Source organism: Carcharodon carcharias, chromosome 2 (assembly GCF_017639515.1).
Source record: "Carcharodon carcharias isolate sCarCar2 chromosome 2, sCarCar2.pri, whole genome shotgun sequence".
Taxonomy (NCBI): domain Eukaryota; kingdom Metazoa; phylum Chordata; class Chondrichthyes; order Lamniformes; family Lamnidae; genus Carcharodon; species Carcharodon carcharias.
Window position 1 is genome coordinate 32,749,873 of NC_054468.1, and position 19,201 is coordinate 32,769,073.

At 42.8% G+C, this 19,201-nt stretch overlaps 1 protein-coding gene across 1 annotated transcript in view; it reads right to left on the bottom strand.

The window, feature by feature from the left end:
* The window catches only part of LOC121287201 (SPHK1 interactor, AKAP domain containing), a 145,239-nt gene that overhangs the window by 10,162 nt on the left and 115,876 nt on the right, over positions 1 to 19,201 (bottom strand). Inside the window, exons 9-11 of the mRNA XM_041204859.1 lie at positions 14,576 to 14,662; positions 3,895 to 3,947; positions 3,614 to 3,798 (exon numbers count right to left, since the gene is read on the bottom strand). Coding sequence (XP_041060793.1) covers positions 3,614 to 3,798; positions 3,895 to 3,947; positions 14,576 to 14,662 — 325 coding nt within the window. The remainder of the gene's footprint in view (positions 1 to 3,613; positions 3,799 to 3,894; positions 3,948 to 14,575; positions 14,663 to 19,201) is intronic.

Here is a 19,201-nt window from a genome sequence, read left to right on the forward strand (position 1 = left end):
AGGAAAGTAAGAGATAAGGAAACTCAAGGTTCAAGTAGGTATCCGTAGGCAAGTTAACAGAGCAACCCAGCACCTAATCTCCTACTCTGTCTGCCACTCCAGGGTTGAAATTAAACTCAGTCAAATTCTACACTAGGGGCAGAATTTTATGTCCTGTGGCCCCGGAGTGTGCCTAACGGGTGTAAAATAACGCGCAATGACACCAGGCAAGCATCCTGACGTCATCGCACACTTGTGCAATATTTCAGTCAGCGGGTGCACGCAAGAGTTGGCAACGTGCCCGCTGACAATTAAGAGGCCTATTAAGGCCATTAAAGTCAGCAATTGACAGCGATTCTTCACTGCTTGTCCAACCTTATGGTCGGTGGGTGGGCAAATCAGCCAGGCAGCTTTTGCATTTTTGAGTGGCATGAGGTTTCAGGTAGTAATAAAAAAAAGTGTTTTCACAGAATTTTTATACTCAACGGGGAGGCTTTTCCCTTTGTTGGGTGGGCGCGATGGGGCGGGCCTAGGAGGGGCCACACAGCAGTCCACAACTTCACGCTGGTGGGTCACGTTAAACACGAGTTTTAAAAGTTTTTATATTATTTTTAAAATCACCCCTCGAAACCTCATCCCACCCGTGGATGCGGTTTCGCAAAAAAATACAAAGGCCGCATGGCCTATTCGCCCGCCTGCCAACCGTAAGGTTGGACGGGCAGGGGAAAATTAAATGTAATTAATTCATTAATGGGCTTAACAGCCCTCTTAATTGTTAGCGGGCGCACTGCTGACTCCCACGCACCCACTGACAGAACTATCGCGTGAGCGCGTGATAACATCATGACGCTCGCCCGATGTCATTGAAGCGCTATTTCACGCTCCTGTGTGCCGGGCGTGCGCCCGCACGCCGAGCTGAGAATCCTGGCCTATACCTTTCTGTGAGGGAATCTGAGGTGGGGACATTTTTTTTCTGAATTTCAAACTCTTTATTTTTGTAATTAAAGTTCTTCAGCTCCCTGGGGCAGCTCGCTGCCTTCGGTGAGCTTTCATTGCCCATTGCCCCCCCACGCCTGCACTGACTTCAATGCTCGGCCTCTCCCCACCCCCACCCCAGCCGTGCTAAGCTTCTCAGCACGTGCTTCATGCTGGTGGGCCATTAATTGGCCAGCTAGCATGAAATCGCGGCCGAGGGCCGATTGCAGGAGCCGGGCTGTTTCCAGGCCACTCCTGGGCCCACCCACTGCTTCCGCCCGACAACCCAAAAATCGTGCCCTAGGCAACTGAGTCACACCAGTTTTATGCCAGCACAGAAAGTTGAAAATCTACCCCAATATGTTGCACACTGAGGTATAGCCCTACCCTCGAGTGAATCACAAAATTGTTATGGTGTAGAAGGAGGTCATTCGGCCCATCGTGTCTGCACTGGCTCTCTGAGCATTTTAACTTAGTACCAATCTCCTGCCTTTTCTCCATAACCCTGCCCATTGAATGATAATTTAAATAGAAACAATGTCCCCTTGAATGCCTCAGTTGAACCTGCCTCCACATACTTCCAGGCAATGCATTCCGCACCTTAGCTACTCGCTGTGTGAAAAAGATATTTCTCACCTCGCATTTGTTTCTTTTGCAGGACACATTAAAACTGTGTCCTCTGGTTCTCGACCCGTTTACGATCCTATCTACTCTGGCCAGACCCCTCATGACTTTGAAAACTTCTATCAAGCCTCCTCTTAGCCTTCTCCTCTCCAAGGAAAACAGCTTCAACTTCTCCAATCTTTCCTCATAACTGAAGTGACTCATCCCTGGAACCATTTTCGTAAACCTCTTCTGCATTATCTCCAAGGCGTTCACATCCTTCCTATAGTGTATACTCCAGCTGAGGTCTAACCAGGTCTTAAACAAGTTCATCATAACTTCCCTGCTCTTGTACTCTATGCCCCTATTAATGAAGCCTAGAATATTGTATGTTTTAGAAACAGTTCTCTCAACCTGTCCTGCCACCTTTAATGACTAATATGCACATACACAGGTCTCTTGGCTCCTGCACACCCTTTAGAATAGTATCCTTTATTTTATACTGCCTCTCTATGTTCTTTGTTCCATATTTCTCCATATTGAACTTCATCTGCCACCTATCTGCCCACTTCACCAATGTGTCAATGTCCTTTTGAAGTTCTACACTGTCCTCCTCACAGTTTACAACACTCCCAAGTTTTGTGTCATCCACAAACTTTGAAATTATCCCCTGCCCACCTAGATTTAGATCAGTTATATATATCAGGAAAAGCAAGGGTCCTAATATCACCACCAACCCCCCCACCCCCCCAACCCCCCCACCCCCGGGGTACTCCACTACAAACCTTCTTCCAACCCAAAAAATACCCATTAACCATTACTCTCTGTTTCCTATCCCTCAGCCAATTTTGTATCTAAAGTTGCTACTGTCCCTTTTATTGTATAACCTATAACTTTCCTCACAAGTCTGTTGTGTGGCACCAAAACGAACACCTTTTGGAAGTCCATATACACCACATCAATGGCCTTGCTCTCATCAACTATCTCTGTTACCTCTTCAAAAAACTCCAGCAAGTTAGTTAGACACGATTTTCCTTTAACATATCCATGCTGACTTTTCCAAATTAATCCACATTTTTCCAAGTGACTATTAATTCTATTCCGAATAATTGTTTCTAGAAGCTTCCCCACCACTGAAGTTAAACTGACCGGTCTGTATTGCAGGGCAGATCTTTACAACCTTTTTTGAAAAAGAATGTAATGTTTGCAATTCTCCAGTCCTCCGGCACCTCCTCCAAATCCAGGGAACGTTGAAAGATTATTGCCAGTGCCTCTGCAATTTCCACTCTCACTTCCTTCATTATTCTTGGATGCATCTCATCAACTTTAAGTACCTTCTCCTTACCAATTTTAAACCCTTCTAGTGACTGAGCTATCTCCTTTGCCACCATGGCCTGGGCAGCATCTGTCTCGTAGGTAAAGACAAAACAGAATATTGGAGGGAAGCTCATGCTTATGAGGTGACCGTTTCCTATGCCACTTGAGTCCCATCACACCCCTGCTCAAAAACCTCACTGCAGTGAAAGGTGGGTAGTTCTGCCACTAGCCCCCAATTTATAAGCCAACAGGCAATTTACAATACAACAGGCAGCTTTGGTGCAAAATCATGGCTATTATATCATAGATCACAGAAGCTGTTGCACTTTGTCCACCAATATTGGATTTCACTTTTTCAAAACCACCTTCTGAAGCCATATTGTCTGGCATTTACTATTATTTTAATACAGGCATTCTTTATTTTATGTCTGGCTTTAATTTTCTTATTTTTTTGATTGTTAAGCTTAGGTGTGGATGCCAGGTATGGTTCCGTCACTTACATTGAATACTGGAAGTACACTTATCTGTTCTGCAGGGAGAGAAAGAAAAATCAGAAGCCAAAGCAAACACATACTGCAGTTACCCATCTATTGATAGCTAGATGTAAAGCACAACTGCCAGGAGTTTGCCAGCTAGTCTCCTGCCCTGGAAATGATATATGGCACAGCAAGCATTATGAGGAGCAAACAATAATAACAACAAGTAGAGTTAGCAATTGCTTTAATGACATGAAAGCTACCTTTTGAATCTTTTTTTCCTGGGATTTTTTGAAGTAAATCACTGGGAAACCAAGTTCAGAAGCTGCTATCCACTGCAAAATTGCTCTCAATTCAGAGTCAACACACTCAGGGCTCAGGTCAAAATTCAGCACAAGAAAGTCCTTATGGCAGCCGACTGCCCCCATTGATAACTGAGATGTTTTTTCTGAAAAAAAGAAAAAGAAAATGCATATACAGGTACATGTGGAACGTTCAGCAGTTAGAAAGTTATTGTTCTATTGCCCAACAAGTATTATCTCACCATCCAAATGTTCATGGTTATCTTTCGCTGTCTCCTTTTCACTTACGATTTCACTGGCAAAAAAAAGTAACATGATTATTTATAACACATTCTTAATTATCATTTGAAGTGATAGAAGCAAGGCTTGTTTGTGACCTTGTTTGTTTGTGACCCCTTTGACCTTTGTTTATGACATCTTTGGCAATCTCTCCTTTGCCTCCACTGGCCCTCTATCCAGCTCCACCCGTCCCACCCCCCTTAAACATCTTACATTTCACCACATTTCTATTTCTCTTTAGTTCTGATGAAGAGTCATACGGACTCAAAACATTAACTCTGTCTTCCTCTCTACAGATGCTGTCAGACCTGCTGAGATTTTCCAGCTATTTTTGTTTTTGTTTCAGATTTCCAGCATCCACAGTATTTTGCTTTTATTTTGGCTCGCTTGTGGTTGCTTAATTTTCCTATTTCAGCTTGTAGCTTGCATTGCTATGTCATTCTCTTAGCAACACAACTGTGGATGTTGAGCTTTGTTGTGCTATTTGGCAGCCAGAGGGAGTTTTGGTGTAAAACGTACTTGACCAGGACATTCATTATTCAGGATTTATCCACACCAGGGCCTGTGCATTATGTAGGCTGATGTTCTGGGCTGGATTTTTGGGCAGGTGTTGGGAGGCCGATATGTGAGTCCCAAGGTCACCCATATCATTAGCCTGCCTGCTGGTGCGATATGGGTGTGTCCTAATTGGCCACTTCTTCACTCGCCATCCTCTCCAGAGGCTGCAGATTCAGAGCAGCCACAGTAAAATGAGGCTGCAGCTCCACAGGGAGGGGCGAGCATTGCTGAGGCAGGCAAGGGTGCCTCTACATGGCTGCTGCCCTTCATCCCCACCACCCTGTTGTTGGGGCATGGAGCCTCTGGTTCCAAGGGAGGTTGCCACTGGAAGGCTGCCTCAAGTGGACTGGCAGCTTCTGCACATGCTAGGGCTGCTTTGTTGGTGATAAAATACTGACATGTCACAAAATGGCCTCTAAGTGGGGCCTCAAATGAACTACTTGGCTGCTCGCCTCCATGGAGCGGGCAGATGATCCCTTTTCCAGCCCACCCCAGGAAAGTCACCTAGAGGTGGGAATACATCAAAGAGCGCTGTCCTGACATGCTCCCCCTATTTTCCTGGTCCTCCCACCTCCAACCCCGTCTCCACCAGGCCTGGAAAATTTGGTTCTTTAATGCACTTCTAAGGAAGTGCTACAATGTTGGAGGTCTTGTCTTTTGGATTAAATATCCTGCCTGCCTGTTCACCTGGACATCATACATCAATAACAATGTTTGAAATACAAAGGAGAGTTCTCTTGGAATCCCAGCTGATATTCTTCCCTCAAACAACTACCTCAAAAAATTAAATTAATAGGTTACTTTATTATTGTTTGTGGGTTTGCTGCTACAGGGTGGCTGCTGTGTTTTCCTACATTACAATAGTCACAGCACTGCAAAGCAATTTTTTGAAATAAACATTTAGGGGTTATATAAATGTAAATGTTATTATACTGTTGATAAAAATTAAATAGGGGACAAACAGTAGGGACCATTTCATACCAATGCAAAATGTATAACATAACTGTCTACAAAATGTTCAATTCGGAAGCTTTCTGTGTCACTTGTTCTAGGTAACTGAAGAAGCTTGTGAATGCTAGAGAAATTAACTGTAGCTGTAATTCTACTTTAAATACTGCACCCTAACCTATAACAAGTTTGCATTCTTTCAAAATGAAGATTGCCCAATGCATGCAAATCTTCAATTATATAGTCGGGTTAAAAGGGTTAAGCTATGAGGCCAGGTTACATGCGTTAGGCTTGTAGTTCCTTAAATATAGAAGTTTAAGGGGTGATATAATTGATGACGATTAAAGGACTTGATTCGGTAAATAGAGGGAAACCATTTCCTCTGGAGCACAAGGTCAGAACAAGGGGGTGTTAGCTTAAAACTAGAGCTAGATCCCCAAAGGTGATGTGAGAAGCACCTGTTCACACAAAAGTGGCACTCTGTCCCCAAGATGCTGTTGCGACTCAGTCAACTGAAAATTTCAAAACTGCGACTGATTTAATTTTTGTTGGATGGAGTTGGATGTTACAGGTGGATGGAGTTAAGATAAAGATCAGTCAAGATTTAATTGAATGGCAGAACAGCTAGGCTTGTGGGGCCAAATAGCCTACTCCTGCTCCTATTTATACACAATAAAATGTATATTGTACTATATTTGGATTATGTGCAGTAAATTACATGATTCAGATCCCACAGGCTGAATTTTCAAGCCCCTGCAAAGCCAGGAATGGAGGCAAGGGGTGGCCTGAAGGCACCAGGGCACATGTCAGTCTCGGGGCGCCATTCTTGGCAGTGGCCATTTTGAGGGAGGCGAATTCGGGGCCCGGGAAGGTTGCCTGCCCTCACAAGGTGGGCAGGCAACTCGGTTTGTTAAGGCATCTTGTGCCTTGGGATTTTCGAGTTGGCCTCCAATTTTCCAATGTGACGGGGATAGGGATGCACACAGTGGCAGCCTGGGGTGCCACTGCCCTGGCAGACCTGCAGGTCCCCCCTGCCTGGGTGGTTGGGAGCATAGCTAAAGAACACTGCTGAGGGTCTCCCCCCCCACCCCCACCTCCCATACAGTGGTGGCCCATGGCTGCTTGTGGGCATCTTCTTGTTGAGCTACCCTTATTTGTACCCTACAATTATTTACCCTTCACTCTATCCAGGTGCCCTTCTGAAGCTGGAAGGCCTTTGATTGAAAATGCATCTCCATGCCAATTAAGGGCTTACCCAAATGAAAACTTTAGCTTTAATCAACTTCCCCAGGGGAAGAACTTCTGACCCAAAAACAAACTCGGTTCCTGTTTCCCACTTCCATGGGGGGATTCAGCCCCATAAAGCAAGTCTGATGCTATCAGAAATTTTGGCTGAGAAATTCTGCACAGCAGCTCCTGTTCCACCTGTGCTACTTCACCAGAAGTGCTGCAAAAATCCTGTCACACGTGCAAAAGGGATTTCTGTCACACTTCTGCTTAAGTAATGCTGGCAGCGTGGGATAGCTCTGAGGAATTTCCCAGTCGATGAGAGTATAGATTGAATAATCACAGCAGGACTCAGAGAGTAAATTATAATCTCAGACTCCAGTTGGTAGATTTTCATTTTGCCACCTGGGTGTAATTCCATTAGAGTCATAGGGCCAGATTTCTTTGGAGGAGGCGGGAGGTTCACATTGGGAAACTTGCCAACTCGGCAGGCCCATCTCCTTTAAAAGGGCCCTCGTCCACCATATTTTCGTTCCGGAGAGGTGTGGACAGGATGGAGACAAGGTGGCAAAGGAGGTGGGCGGGGCACACCTCTGTTTACTGGGGCACTGGCACAGTTTTAATGATGTATGTCAGACCTTCAAACCCTCACTTCTCACCACCCTCATGTCTCATCACGCCCTCGATGCCCCCTCATCCCCCCCATGCCCCCTCCATGTGTAGTATAATGGGTTAATAGCTGTGGTAATGAGCTAATGATGTGTATCATGATGTAACAGTGACATCAGCCGTCATGTGCTAGAGACTCTGGAGCAGATGGAACAGTCTGTACTCAAGAGAAATCTACCTACTCTGTAGCCTATTTTGTATATAGTGTTAACAAAGTAGTTCCAAGTAGCCTACCTGAGTCAGACCAGAGTTACTCATGGTTTGAGGGAACCTACCTAGTATAGATTAGGCCATGAAACCAACACACTAAACATGATAGCAGCGGTGGTGACACCAATCTAACACCAACTTTTTGCCATCAACAGAATAGAGCAAGAAAGTGGAAGAAAACCTATTAGAAGCAAGAATCTGAATGCTTATCTATGAGAGAGTCGCACTGAGAAGCAGTAGCGATGTCAGCATCAGGCAAGCAGTCACTGCCCCTTCTGCAGCACTTGAAAACCTTGAAGGTCCACAGAGAGACCAACATTGGGTGTGGCGGAAGAAACATTTCCTAAGATATCAAGCAGCATCGGGTTTGCATGCCAAAGAGCAGAAGCACCAAGTTAGTTCACTCCTCTATACCATGAGACCTGTCAGTAATGACGTCCTTTTGAGACATGAGGTAGAAGAAACCTCCACAGACTTCCAGACTTAAATGTTCAACACACATTTTAGCCTGAAACAAAACCTTGCAATCAATTTAATCAGAGATCTCAAAGACCAGGGGAAGCTGTTGAATTATTTCTTACTGACCTATACCCCCTCAGCCGGTTCTTACGGGAATGGTGCTTTGAAAGGTGAACTTATTTGCGACTGCTTTGTAACTGGAGTCCATGATGAAAAACCGTCAATTTTTTTTATGTAGACAAGAGACAACCTCAAGCTCGATCAAGCAGTTCAGCACACTAGGTAGGCCGAACTCAAGAGTGCTAAATCAGGCTAAATCTGTTGTGACAGCGAGCCTCTAGATGACTCGGTTAGCTGGTTAGGTCCAAGGGCAGCAGTCCCACCAAAAGCCTACCAAACTGGGCAAAAGGGTGGGAAACCCTACAGCAGCCATCTTAAAGTGCCTATGCTGCGGCGTAAAGCAGCAGCACAGGTGCCAAGATTGTCTAGCATGGCACACAAAGTTTTTCTAATGCAAAAAGACAGGACGCTTCAAGCAGTTTTCGAAGTTTAACAATTTCAGTAGAGAAAGAAGAGAGGGGATCATTTATGAAATGCAAAATATTCAACAAATTGGAAATAACGAAAGACACAAAATTACAGAGATCCTAGGAGAAGCAAATGATCATGGTCAAGACTATTAGTTACAGTGGAAATTAAAGGTTTTAACACTGACTTTAAAATTGACACTGGAACTGGTGTTACAATGCTAGCTGATCATCTGGACTGGCTCCAAACAGTAGCCCTCTATCCATGAGACATTAAACTGCAAGATCTAGGTGGCACAAATCTTCCAGTAAAAAAGGTTGGATAATCACCATCCTTCACCACAAGGGTTGGCAGATTGTTGAGACTCTCTATGCTGTCTACATTCAATGATGATCTTTAATAAGTGGAGATGTCTGTATACAACTGGGCATCCTGGAAAGAGCAGATGAAGACCTACAACAGAACAACCAGATGCCTTTTCATGGAGGAATTTCCAACATCACGTATAACTACAGCTTCTAGTGAGGTTTATTCAATAAGTGGTGATTCATTCTTTATCACAGAGACACCATCCAATAGACCCCAGGCAGAGATTGAAATTGTAGATCTCTCAGCTCTTTTTGAAGCTAAGCCGGAGGATGTGGACACAAAAGCACTGCAGCAGATGGTGGCCATCAGCAAGAAGACCTTTCAGACCTAGGTTGGCTCTTTCCTGAAGAAGTTTAAGAGAAAGACGCCATTGTAGCACTGAGTGATCCATTGGAAGATGAGGTCCTAGAGGTTGGTATGCTATTCAAATCTACTGTCGCAGCATATGAAGCCTCTGTCTTTTTGAGGAGTCAGCTGCGTTTGCTGCAGAAGAGCAGCATTCAGATCTCTGTCCTACTGAACCCACCAATGCAATGCCTTGTATATCACTGGTCGACCATGAAGAGTTGTCCAGGGAGAGCAAAATGGTCAATTCCACATAGGATCATACAGCCAGAGTATTAGTAGAGCCTATTAACTTAGGTGAAAGTAAGTTGACCCCCCACACTTCAAATACACCAGAAAATCCTTTTCCCAATAAAGCTGTCCTTCAGCGCAGGAGCAGAAGCCAAATCTTCAGGGCTTCTACAGCTGTGTCCTGTACAAGAATTTCATCTAGATATCATTCTGTAGATTCATTCTATTTCTGAAAATGGTGCTGTCTTATCTTCTTATCCTGACACAGTATTCCCATTGCCCAAGTGGAGCAACCTCACACTGAAGAAAGTGTGGCAATGTTATCACTACCGAATGTCATTTCTGAAGTGCTGTTGGGAAGTCATATCTTCTTCGTTTCCTGCAATGTCTACAGGAATTTTGTCGTTCTTCTTCTCGTCCTCCAGATTTGTTCTAATCTCAGCAGCTGAATGTTTTTCTCATTCTCAATGCAGCAGTGAATGACATAGCTGTGCAATTCTTCTTTGGAATTGAAGATGTTTCATCTTCTCAGACCTTTCTCCATTGAGTTATGAGAGAGCAGAAGATTCTTGAGCGAATGCCAATCTATCCTCTTCCAGTTCAAGATAGTGCAAGCATTGATCTCCTTCAGTCTTCTCACTTGGATCAGTCTTTCTTTGAAAAGGTTCCACGGTCCTTACGTTTCAGCTGTCCTGAAGATCTCACCACAATTACCAGCCATCCTGGAAAGCTGCTGTCCCACTTCGCCAATGATGATGTCCTCCACAGAACAGAGAAGCCCCTGCATGTATCCACTACATCTTCCTGAGAGCCAAGGACACTGTGGGAGATTGAATCCTTTGTAATAGTGACTTGTGGTTGGGGGATGGGGATGGAAGAGCAAGAGTAGGATTTGGGTAGAATCTGTAACAGTAAAGCAAGTTACAGAATGGTAATGTAAATAGGTTAAGAAATAGTTCAACATCGTTATTAAAGGAGTTGACATTATACTTGGGGAGGTGTAGTATAATGGGTTAATAGTTGTGGTAATGAGTTAGTGATGTGTATCATGATGTAACAGTGACATCAGCAGTCATGTGCTAAAGACTCTGTACAGCAGATGGACTCTGTGGAGTAGGCACTCAAAAGAGGTCTACCTATTCTGTAGTCTATCTTGTATGTAGTGTTATAAAGTAGTTTGAAGTAACCTACCTAAGTCAGACCAGAGTTACTTATGATAAAAGGGAAACCTTCCCAGTATAGCAGGCCATGAGACCAACACACTAAACACAATGGTCCCCATGTATCATGCATAGCCACTCACCCAGTATCTATGATGGACAAACTTCAGAATGCCTTTGAAATGGTAATTAAAAATAAATAAACTTTTAACAATCTAATCTCAGTCAAACAAACCGGCCTGAATTTTCGCGCAGACTGAGGGGCTCGCCACGATTTTTATGGGGTGGCGGGGAAATGGGAATGAGTTCTAAATAGCATATCCGTGGTTCTGAGAGGCAACTGCACATGTTAAAGTGCAGATGCCTCAATCAGATCTGATTTTTGCTGGTGGGGATGTCCAAAACATAATGTGCACTTTAGAACCGGTAGGAGAAGATCTAAATTCACCACAGAGTTCTTTGGAGAGGTAGGGTACCCTTTCTCAGAGCTAAGGTGCTCTCTGGAGAGGTAAGGTGCCCTTTTGGGATTGTTAAAGGAAGCATGAATGTGGGTAAAAAGTGCTAAACTTATTCAAACTGTTAAGCTCACTGGAACTGCCAAGAGAGTTGTCAAGAAAGCTATAAGCTGTGAAGGAATTTAAGTCTTTAAGTGCTCTTTAAGTCTTTGAAAACAAGTGCAATGTTAAAAAAAAATCAGTGCTTGCTATTTCACTGACGGTTGACATAAGTCTGAGGGCTACCATTATAGAATTAGTGCTGCATGACTGATTTTACAACTGATCATAACCACAGTGGGGTGCCTGTCAGTTCACAGTTTGATTGACAGCTCCAAGTGGTTACAAATGCTTGTTTTTGTAAAGGATTACAGGAAGTTAAATGTAGTGAATTGAATTTTTATCAATGAAAGAGTTTTTCTTAAATAGTGAATTAATCAATTAACACTTTTTAAGAAATCTCAGTATGGGTCCAAGGTCTGCCCATGGTGGATTCTGGGTGAGTTGGCATGAAGGGTATAAGGGCAAAGGGCATGGGTTGGCATAGGGGCTAAAAAGGGCCACGAGGATGAGCTGGGGCATGGGTCAGCATGGAAGGTATGAGGGGCCATGGAGGTGGGTAGAGGGCATGAGGTGGCAGGGTTTGACATGGATGGATCATCAGGAGTGTGTGTGAGGGTGAGGTGAGGGCTGGAGGGCTTTTTTTTATTTTACTCCTTTCTTTCGTAGTTTTAACAAAATGCCACAGCTCCAAGGTCAGCCTTTCCCCCAGCTTGCCTCTACACCTGGCAGCTCCTGTCGTTGCCTTACAACTCCTTCTAAGGGTGATGGGCCCAATTCCAGTTATCACCCGCCCACCCCCATCACACCCCCTCCCAATAATGATGAAAATTCTACCATCGGGGGCACTATTACCTGGGTCGGGTTTGTAGAGCTGGGAATTGTCCTGACTTTGCGCTTCTGACCCAGGACCAAAAATTCAGGCTACCGTACTGAAAAGAACTCCCCTTAAAAACAAAATAGTTCCAAAACAATTACATTCTCTCACTAGTTAATCTGTTGTAATAACCTCTTAAATAACCTCTTAAAACTATCAAAATGCCCATACAGCCCCCGCTGAGATAATTTGATCTAGATCTTTTGAAACTCAGCCATAATGGCCACAGCTGTCATAACAAACCATTCCAGTTCACAGATAGTGCAGCCTATTGAAATTTCAAAAACAGATGACTAAGTTTTTTAGAAGCAACACCAGATGGCCTGACAATCAAAGCAGTCCAGGATCAGATGGGGGCTTTTTCTCTCTAACTGACAGCGGCTGAAGGTTTTCTTTTTCAGTAGGATTCTGAGCATTTAATTCACTTCAGATTAGTACGCTAGAGATATCAAATCACTGCAGTAAAAATCACATCTAACTTACAGTACAGTATCTAACTACTGAAACTGAAAGAATAAATATTTCATTTGCATTTTAAAACTGGTCAATGAAATAATTCCAGGAGCAAGTGACTTTTTTCTTCATTCTCCACTTGGGACTGGGGTTCTCTGTGGTTCACGCCTTCTCCGAGAAGGGTCCTAAAATTTTGGAGTAATTTAAATTGCTCAACCCCACAATCAAGCCAGCAAGGGTGGGAGTGCCGTGTGTGGGCAGTCCACGTGAACCCTTATTCCAAGACGAAAATTAACGGAAAGGGGAATGGAGAGATGACTTCTGGAATTGGATCCCAACCACCTTTTTTAAAGGGCTCCCTAGTCATCCCAACTTAACAAAAATATGGACTGCACAGTCATTACAGCACTGAATGGAGCCATTTGGCCCATTTTAATTCACTCTCAGAATGTGGCTGTTGGCAGCAGGGTTAGCATTTATTGGCCACTCTTAATTCACTTGAGAGTGCTAGTGGGCCTTCTTCTTGATCAGTAACATAATAGAACTGGATAATTCATTTATTCGCCACTCTTAATTCGCTTCAGAGTGCTAGTGGGCCGCCTTCTTGATCGGTAACATAATAGAACTGGATAACTGCTCTGTCGCCGAGCAAGCTGAGTCAACAATGTTGATGTGCAACTGGATTATATCTAGGCCAGATAAGGAATGGATTGCGGGTGTTCCTTTCTAAATGAACTGTTAGTGAACCAGTTTTTATGACAATCCAACAACTTCCTGGACATATTTACTCATAATAAATTAAAAAAAAACTGAATTAAAATTCTCAAACTGTCAATGCAATTGGAACTCATATGATTCTGCGAGTGGACAACATTTGCTAGATAATCCTCAGTGTGCTAAGATTTAAGATTGTTAGTTGGGCTTGCAGTGTGGCGCATTTGCATCTACTGGAAGCTTCATATATTAATACACAGGGCCCTGTTCTTTGCAGACAGAAAGAACATGTACACACATTGTGCCTGTTTCAGCTAAACAAAATAAGTGACAGACATTCGCTGATTCATTCCTCAGGATAAAGCCTTGACCAATCAGGGTCAAGCTGCCTGCTTTAAATTTCAAACATACTTGGCAGTTACCTGTCAGTCACCATCACTGGCACATTCTCCATGGCAATACCTCTACCAGTCAGAATCTACTTCCCAACCAATCAGCATTCTCTTCACATACAGTATAAATTGTTATTTTCCCCTTGTATTGGTAGTCTTGTGAAGTATCCTGATAAGTACAAGATGAAAAGCTTCGATATATCTCTTTTTTTCAGAAAAACTCATGTTTTCTTGATTACTAGTTCAGTAACAGTTTTACACCAGGGCAGCAAGTTGAAAATCCACCCTACTCTCACTGTTTACAAAAATGTATATTGAATACATCTATTAAAAAAATCATATTTTCATTTGCTTCCAATGCATACGATGGTATGCACTGATCATTCATTGTTTTCTTTCTGATAAAGCTTACCATTGTTTCACTTGCATATTCCATCTGTAATACATCATCCCTTTTACTTTTTAATATTGAGCAATATTTTATGAAGTTGCTCAGCATTGCTTGTGCATCACAAATATGGAGGCCAGTGCTTTCAATTTTCCATAAGTTTCCATCCAATTGTCATGCATTTTCCATTTATGCACCACTTTATCACCACATATATCTCAAAGCATTTTGTGCAATCAATTTTCATGAAGTGCGGTCAATGTTGCTACGTAGGCAACGTAGATGCTGTACCATCAGCATCTCAAAAACAGCAACGAAATGAACAATCTGTTTTTAGTGGTATTTGAATGAGAAAATAATGCTGTCAGGGAAAAATTCATTTCTGACTAATGGCATGGGGTTTTTAGTCACCATCTAAACAATCAAATTTTAATGACTCATCACTCCCTCGGCACTGTACTAGGATGTCAGCTTGGATAATGAGCTCAAACTCACAAGACCTGAAGGGTCAAAGAACAATTTTCATCCCTTTTGTTTCTGAAGATGATTTATGGTATCAAACCTGGGTAAAGCACGCGCTGAAAGGTTTTCCTGATAGGCATCCAGGTCCACTAAGCCAAGACTACTTGAAGCGCTGCTGTTCCCATTGCTAATGAAAACAGAGAATTCAAAATTAGACAGGGATAATTCTCTACAATTAAAAGTACCTTTCAAAAAAATGGATAATTAGTGGGAAGAATTATCCCACGCAAATGGGAAAAACTTTTTCTCATTCATTTTTATATCATCCCAATGGTTCAAATCACTTTCTATTCATATCATTGTATTAAATGCCTTGGGATATTTTGCCAAATTAAAGGTGCAATATAAATACAGGTTGTTGCTGAACCATATTGAATTAACCACCTTTCCATCTACTTTCATTATATGGCATTCCATTTGAACAATACACAATTACTCTTTGTGCAGAGCATCCCAATGGATTAACTCAATTCCCAGTCATTCCTATTTTATAGAGTTATAATGGATCAATCTTAGTTTACTTCTGTTGTATAGCATACCAATAAGGTAAAGCACTTAATTATGCAACTACATAGAATTATAATGAACCAAAGCAACTCCCATGAACAGAAAATAATTTGCTGACCTAAGCTTTTAAAACATTCTGTATTCATCTACTTTGTAAGGCTGAACTCCCTAAACACAGCCAAATTTAATATTGCAAACTCAGAATTTAATTACATTAGTGCAGAAACTGCAGTCAGTGTTTTTCATTTCTGTTCAAATTGATTTGCTAACTCAATGATTAAATATGCCATGAGACAAAGATTTACAAATGAACTATTTTACATTCTGTGTATTCAGTGTAATATGATTTGATAAGCCATCAGCAGTTTCCACCAATAGCCTATAGCTCCAAATCCACTTTTAATGATTAATGATACTCACAGCACAAAGTCTAAAGATAACACTGGTCTACATATGACAAGGTTGATTTTAACTTGCTGAAATTGGCATTAATTGGGTGATAACAGCCTCAAAAAGTGGCTTATCAGACATAGCGCCCCATTAATACCACCTTGTCACAGCCCTACTACAAGGTGACAAAAGTGCCTGCATATTTCAAGGAGAAGGCCTCTTTTAATATGCCTATCTTCGATGATGTACATAGAACTCTGATTAGCATTTTAGGGTGGAGAGAACATGCAGTTATATAGCGCCTTTCATGACCTTAGGGTGTCATAGCCAATTAAGCGCTTTTGAAACATATTCAGCATTGCTGTAAGAAATACAGCAGTCGCATCTTTACACAGCAAGGTTCCAAAAGTAGCAGTGTGATAAAAATCAGGTCTCTTTGGCATGTTTTTCTCTATGCTGCTATAGTATGTTTTCAGCGACTCAAATGAGGTGCCTACCTGCATGCCAGAGCCAACCGTTCAACTTGGCAAGATTGCACGCCAAGACCAAAGTGCATAATGTCTTAGTTCTGTTTGCTGATGAAGCCGCACTGACATCCCATAATGAAGTTCACTTCAACAGTTTGTATCAGTTCTCCCGGCCTGCAAGGAGTTTGGACTGGCAATCAGTGTCAGGAAGATTAAGATTATGGAACAGGACGTAGAAACTCCACCTTCCAAAAACTTGAAAACCTCACTCTGGAGGTCGTTCACAGCTTCACATACTTTAGATCAAGAACTACCAGCAACCTGTCCCTTGATGCTGAAATCAGCACCAGGATTGTCAAGGCTGCAACTGTCATGTTAATGTTGAGAAGTCGAGTGTGCACCAACAGTAAACTAACTGAAAATACAAAGCTCCTTCTGTACAACGCTTGTGTTCTCAACACCCTCCTATACAGTTGTGATGCATTGGAAAACTTATGCAAGCCAGGAAAAGCAGCTGAACAATTTCCACCTCCACTGCCTCAGATGGGCATCTTCTGTAAGACATGGTGTGGAATATGGAAGTACACCAGTGTGCAGGGATCTCCCAGCAAATCTGCCCTCGAGAGACTCCATTGGCTCGGTCATGTGAGCCGAATGGGTGATGGCTGCATCCCCAAAGACACACTCTATGGTGAATTTGCTATCGGTATAAGGTCAACAGGTCACTGACATCTGCAATACATCAATATCTGCAAACAAGACTTCAAGTTGACTGGGATTGGAGTCGATGCATGGGAAGTCCTTGCTGCTGACCAGAGTGCCTGGAAACAAGCAGACAGGAAAGGTGCAGAGAAAGCAGAGGAAAGAAAAGTAACCAGATAGTGGAAAAGAGAACCCACCAGAAGATAAAAGCATCAGTCGAAGTTGGGCCTGCACTATTCACCGGTGCCAGCAGCAGAAGAGACTGCCACCCATGAATCAGCGTCCACAGCCACAACAATGTTCAATACTGAAGTGACATATACCATGGGTGCATTCTGTCATCTCCCGAGACGGACAGATGCCAAAGTCAATGACCAGGTAATGTTCGTTGATGGATAAACATTGACCAGTTCACAGGGGGATCTTCATCGAAGAGTGCCGAAGGATGTCTGACTGAGGGCAGATGGGACCTCAGTTTAACATCTCATCCAAAAGACATTCATCCAAAAGACATTCATCAGTGCGCAATGCTTCAGTACTATACTAAAATGTCAGTCAAGATAGGTGTTCAAGTCTCTTGACCTACGAGCGACTGACTTAAAGGCAAAAGTACTATCTCAATCACAGTTGGCACTTTGGGCTGAATTTTCTGGTGAGTGGGCCACCCATGTCATCAGAATGCCTTCCAGGTCACAGCATCCTAATTGGACAGCAGGTGGGCTCCACATACTGCAGACCAATCAGAGGGCCTGCAGCAGTGTGAGGCCAGCAGCACTGCCAGAAGAGGTCGGTGCCTCCGAGGTAAACATGCGAGTGTGAGTGCATCTCAACATGGAGACGCCCTTGGTGGCCTACTTTGAAGTTCTAAATTAAAGAGGTCTGAAGGCGGTAGGGCCAATGGGTTGCCCTTCGCAGGCCTACTTACGGACAGGGCTGCAGCCTTTCATCCGCAGGGTCCTGTCATTGGGACACAGGGCCAATAGCCCTCCTGTTTGCTGCCTGTAGGCCAACTTGATTTAGCTGGTGGTCTTGGCACATGGTGAAGGCAGCTGCTCTGACTTTAGCAAAATATCAACGCCAGTACAAAATGGCCCCTTAGTGTGGCCTCATTTGGACAAATTGACTGCTTATCTGGTCAGAGTGTGCACCAAACACTCACATGCCACAAAATTAGGTGACACCTCACAAATAACGCTATTGTTCCATTTGTAGATTGTTGTTTCTAACTGTCCTGTTTAGTTTAATCTTATGAAACCAATGGAGTATAGCAGATTGAGTTATTAGTTAGTGACTATCATAGTCTCTCAACTCTGGTTCACAAGTGCTGTCTGGTGCAATGCCATCTCTGCTGAAATAAGTGCTAGACTAACACAAACAACTATACACTAACAGGAGTACATTCCTTGAGCTCAAGGTGAAGAAATAACATAGAGGGCTCATCACAAATAAAATGGACTGAAATTTAGTATAGTGATGTAAAGTAATTTGATCCAGCAGTATCCCAAATAATCGCTAAAAGTGACTGATCAGTATTGTACAATCGAGCTATTCAAGAAATAGCTGATTGAACAGCTGCTTACTATATTCTCCCTAACACTAGGCAGTCTCATTATCTCTGATGTATTCTTACCCATGTGCTGCTCCACCCTTCTCCCCATGCACTATGCAGCTGCTCTACCCATTATATACTGCTCAGAATGACAGTGCTGTAAAATTCATGTTAGTACCCTTATTTTATTCCATTCATTGATGTCAGCCCAAAAGTGTAATCCTGAATGAGGTATTACTCAGCAATGGTGGGCCGTTTAAAAGGCTAAGCAACACATTGCTCAGAATGCTAGTTTTGGGTTAGGAGTAATTGGAGAAAACAAAAACATGTGTTGCAGCACTAACATCTTGAAAAAGCTACCAGGTGGAAACCAGTCAGAATGAGAGAAACATAGGGGATTCCTATAAAAAACTGATTAATTGGAACTGAACATTATAAACACTGGTAAATGGGTTTTGACAAGCCCAGTTTAAACATCAGGTCCACATGACCATTACAGGCAGTGAGAACTCAAGGTGTTTTCTACCTTAAGCACATTTTACTACAAGATATGCATTTGATTTGTGTATGCAGTTTTAACAGGTTGTAACAATTACTACAAACTTGTCCTCTTGCATATAAAGTTAGAGCTCTGAAGTATATTATCCTGGCGGGTTTATATATTGCTGTTTTGGAGATACAAGTTTACAAGAGATTTGCAGATTCTACACGAGTCCCATTGCAGAAATTAGTCACAAAACAAAAACAAAAACAGAATTACCTGGAAAACCTCAGCAGGTCTGGCAGCGTCGGCGGAGAAGAAAAGCGTTGACGTCTTGAGTCCTCATGACCCTTCGACAGAACTGATAGTTCTATCGAAGGGTCATGAGGACTCGAAACGTCAACTCTTTTCTTCTCCGCCGACGCTGCGAGACCTGCTGAGTTTTTCCAGGTAATTCTGTTTTTTTTTTGTTTTGGATTTCCAGCATCCGCAGTTTTTTTGTTTTTATTGCAGAAATTAGTCTGTTGGTTTTAAACCTTCACAAGAACGATTACATTAAAAAAAATGAAA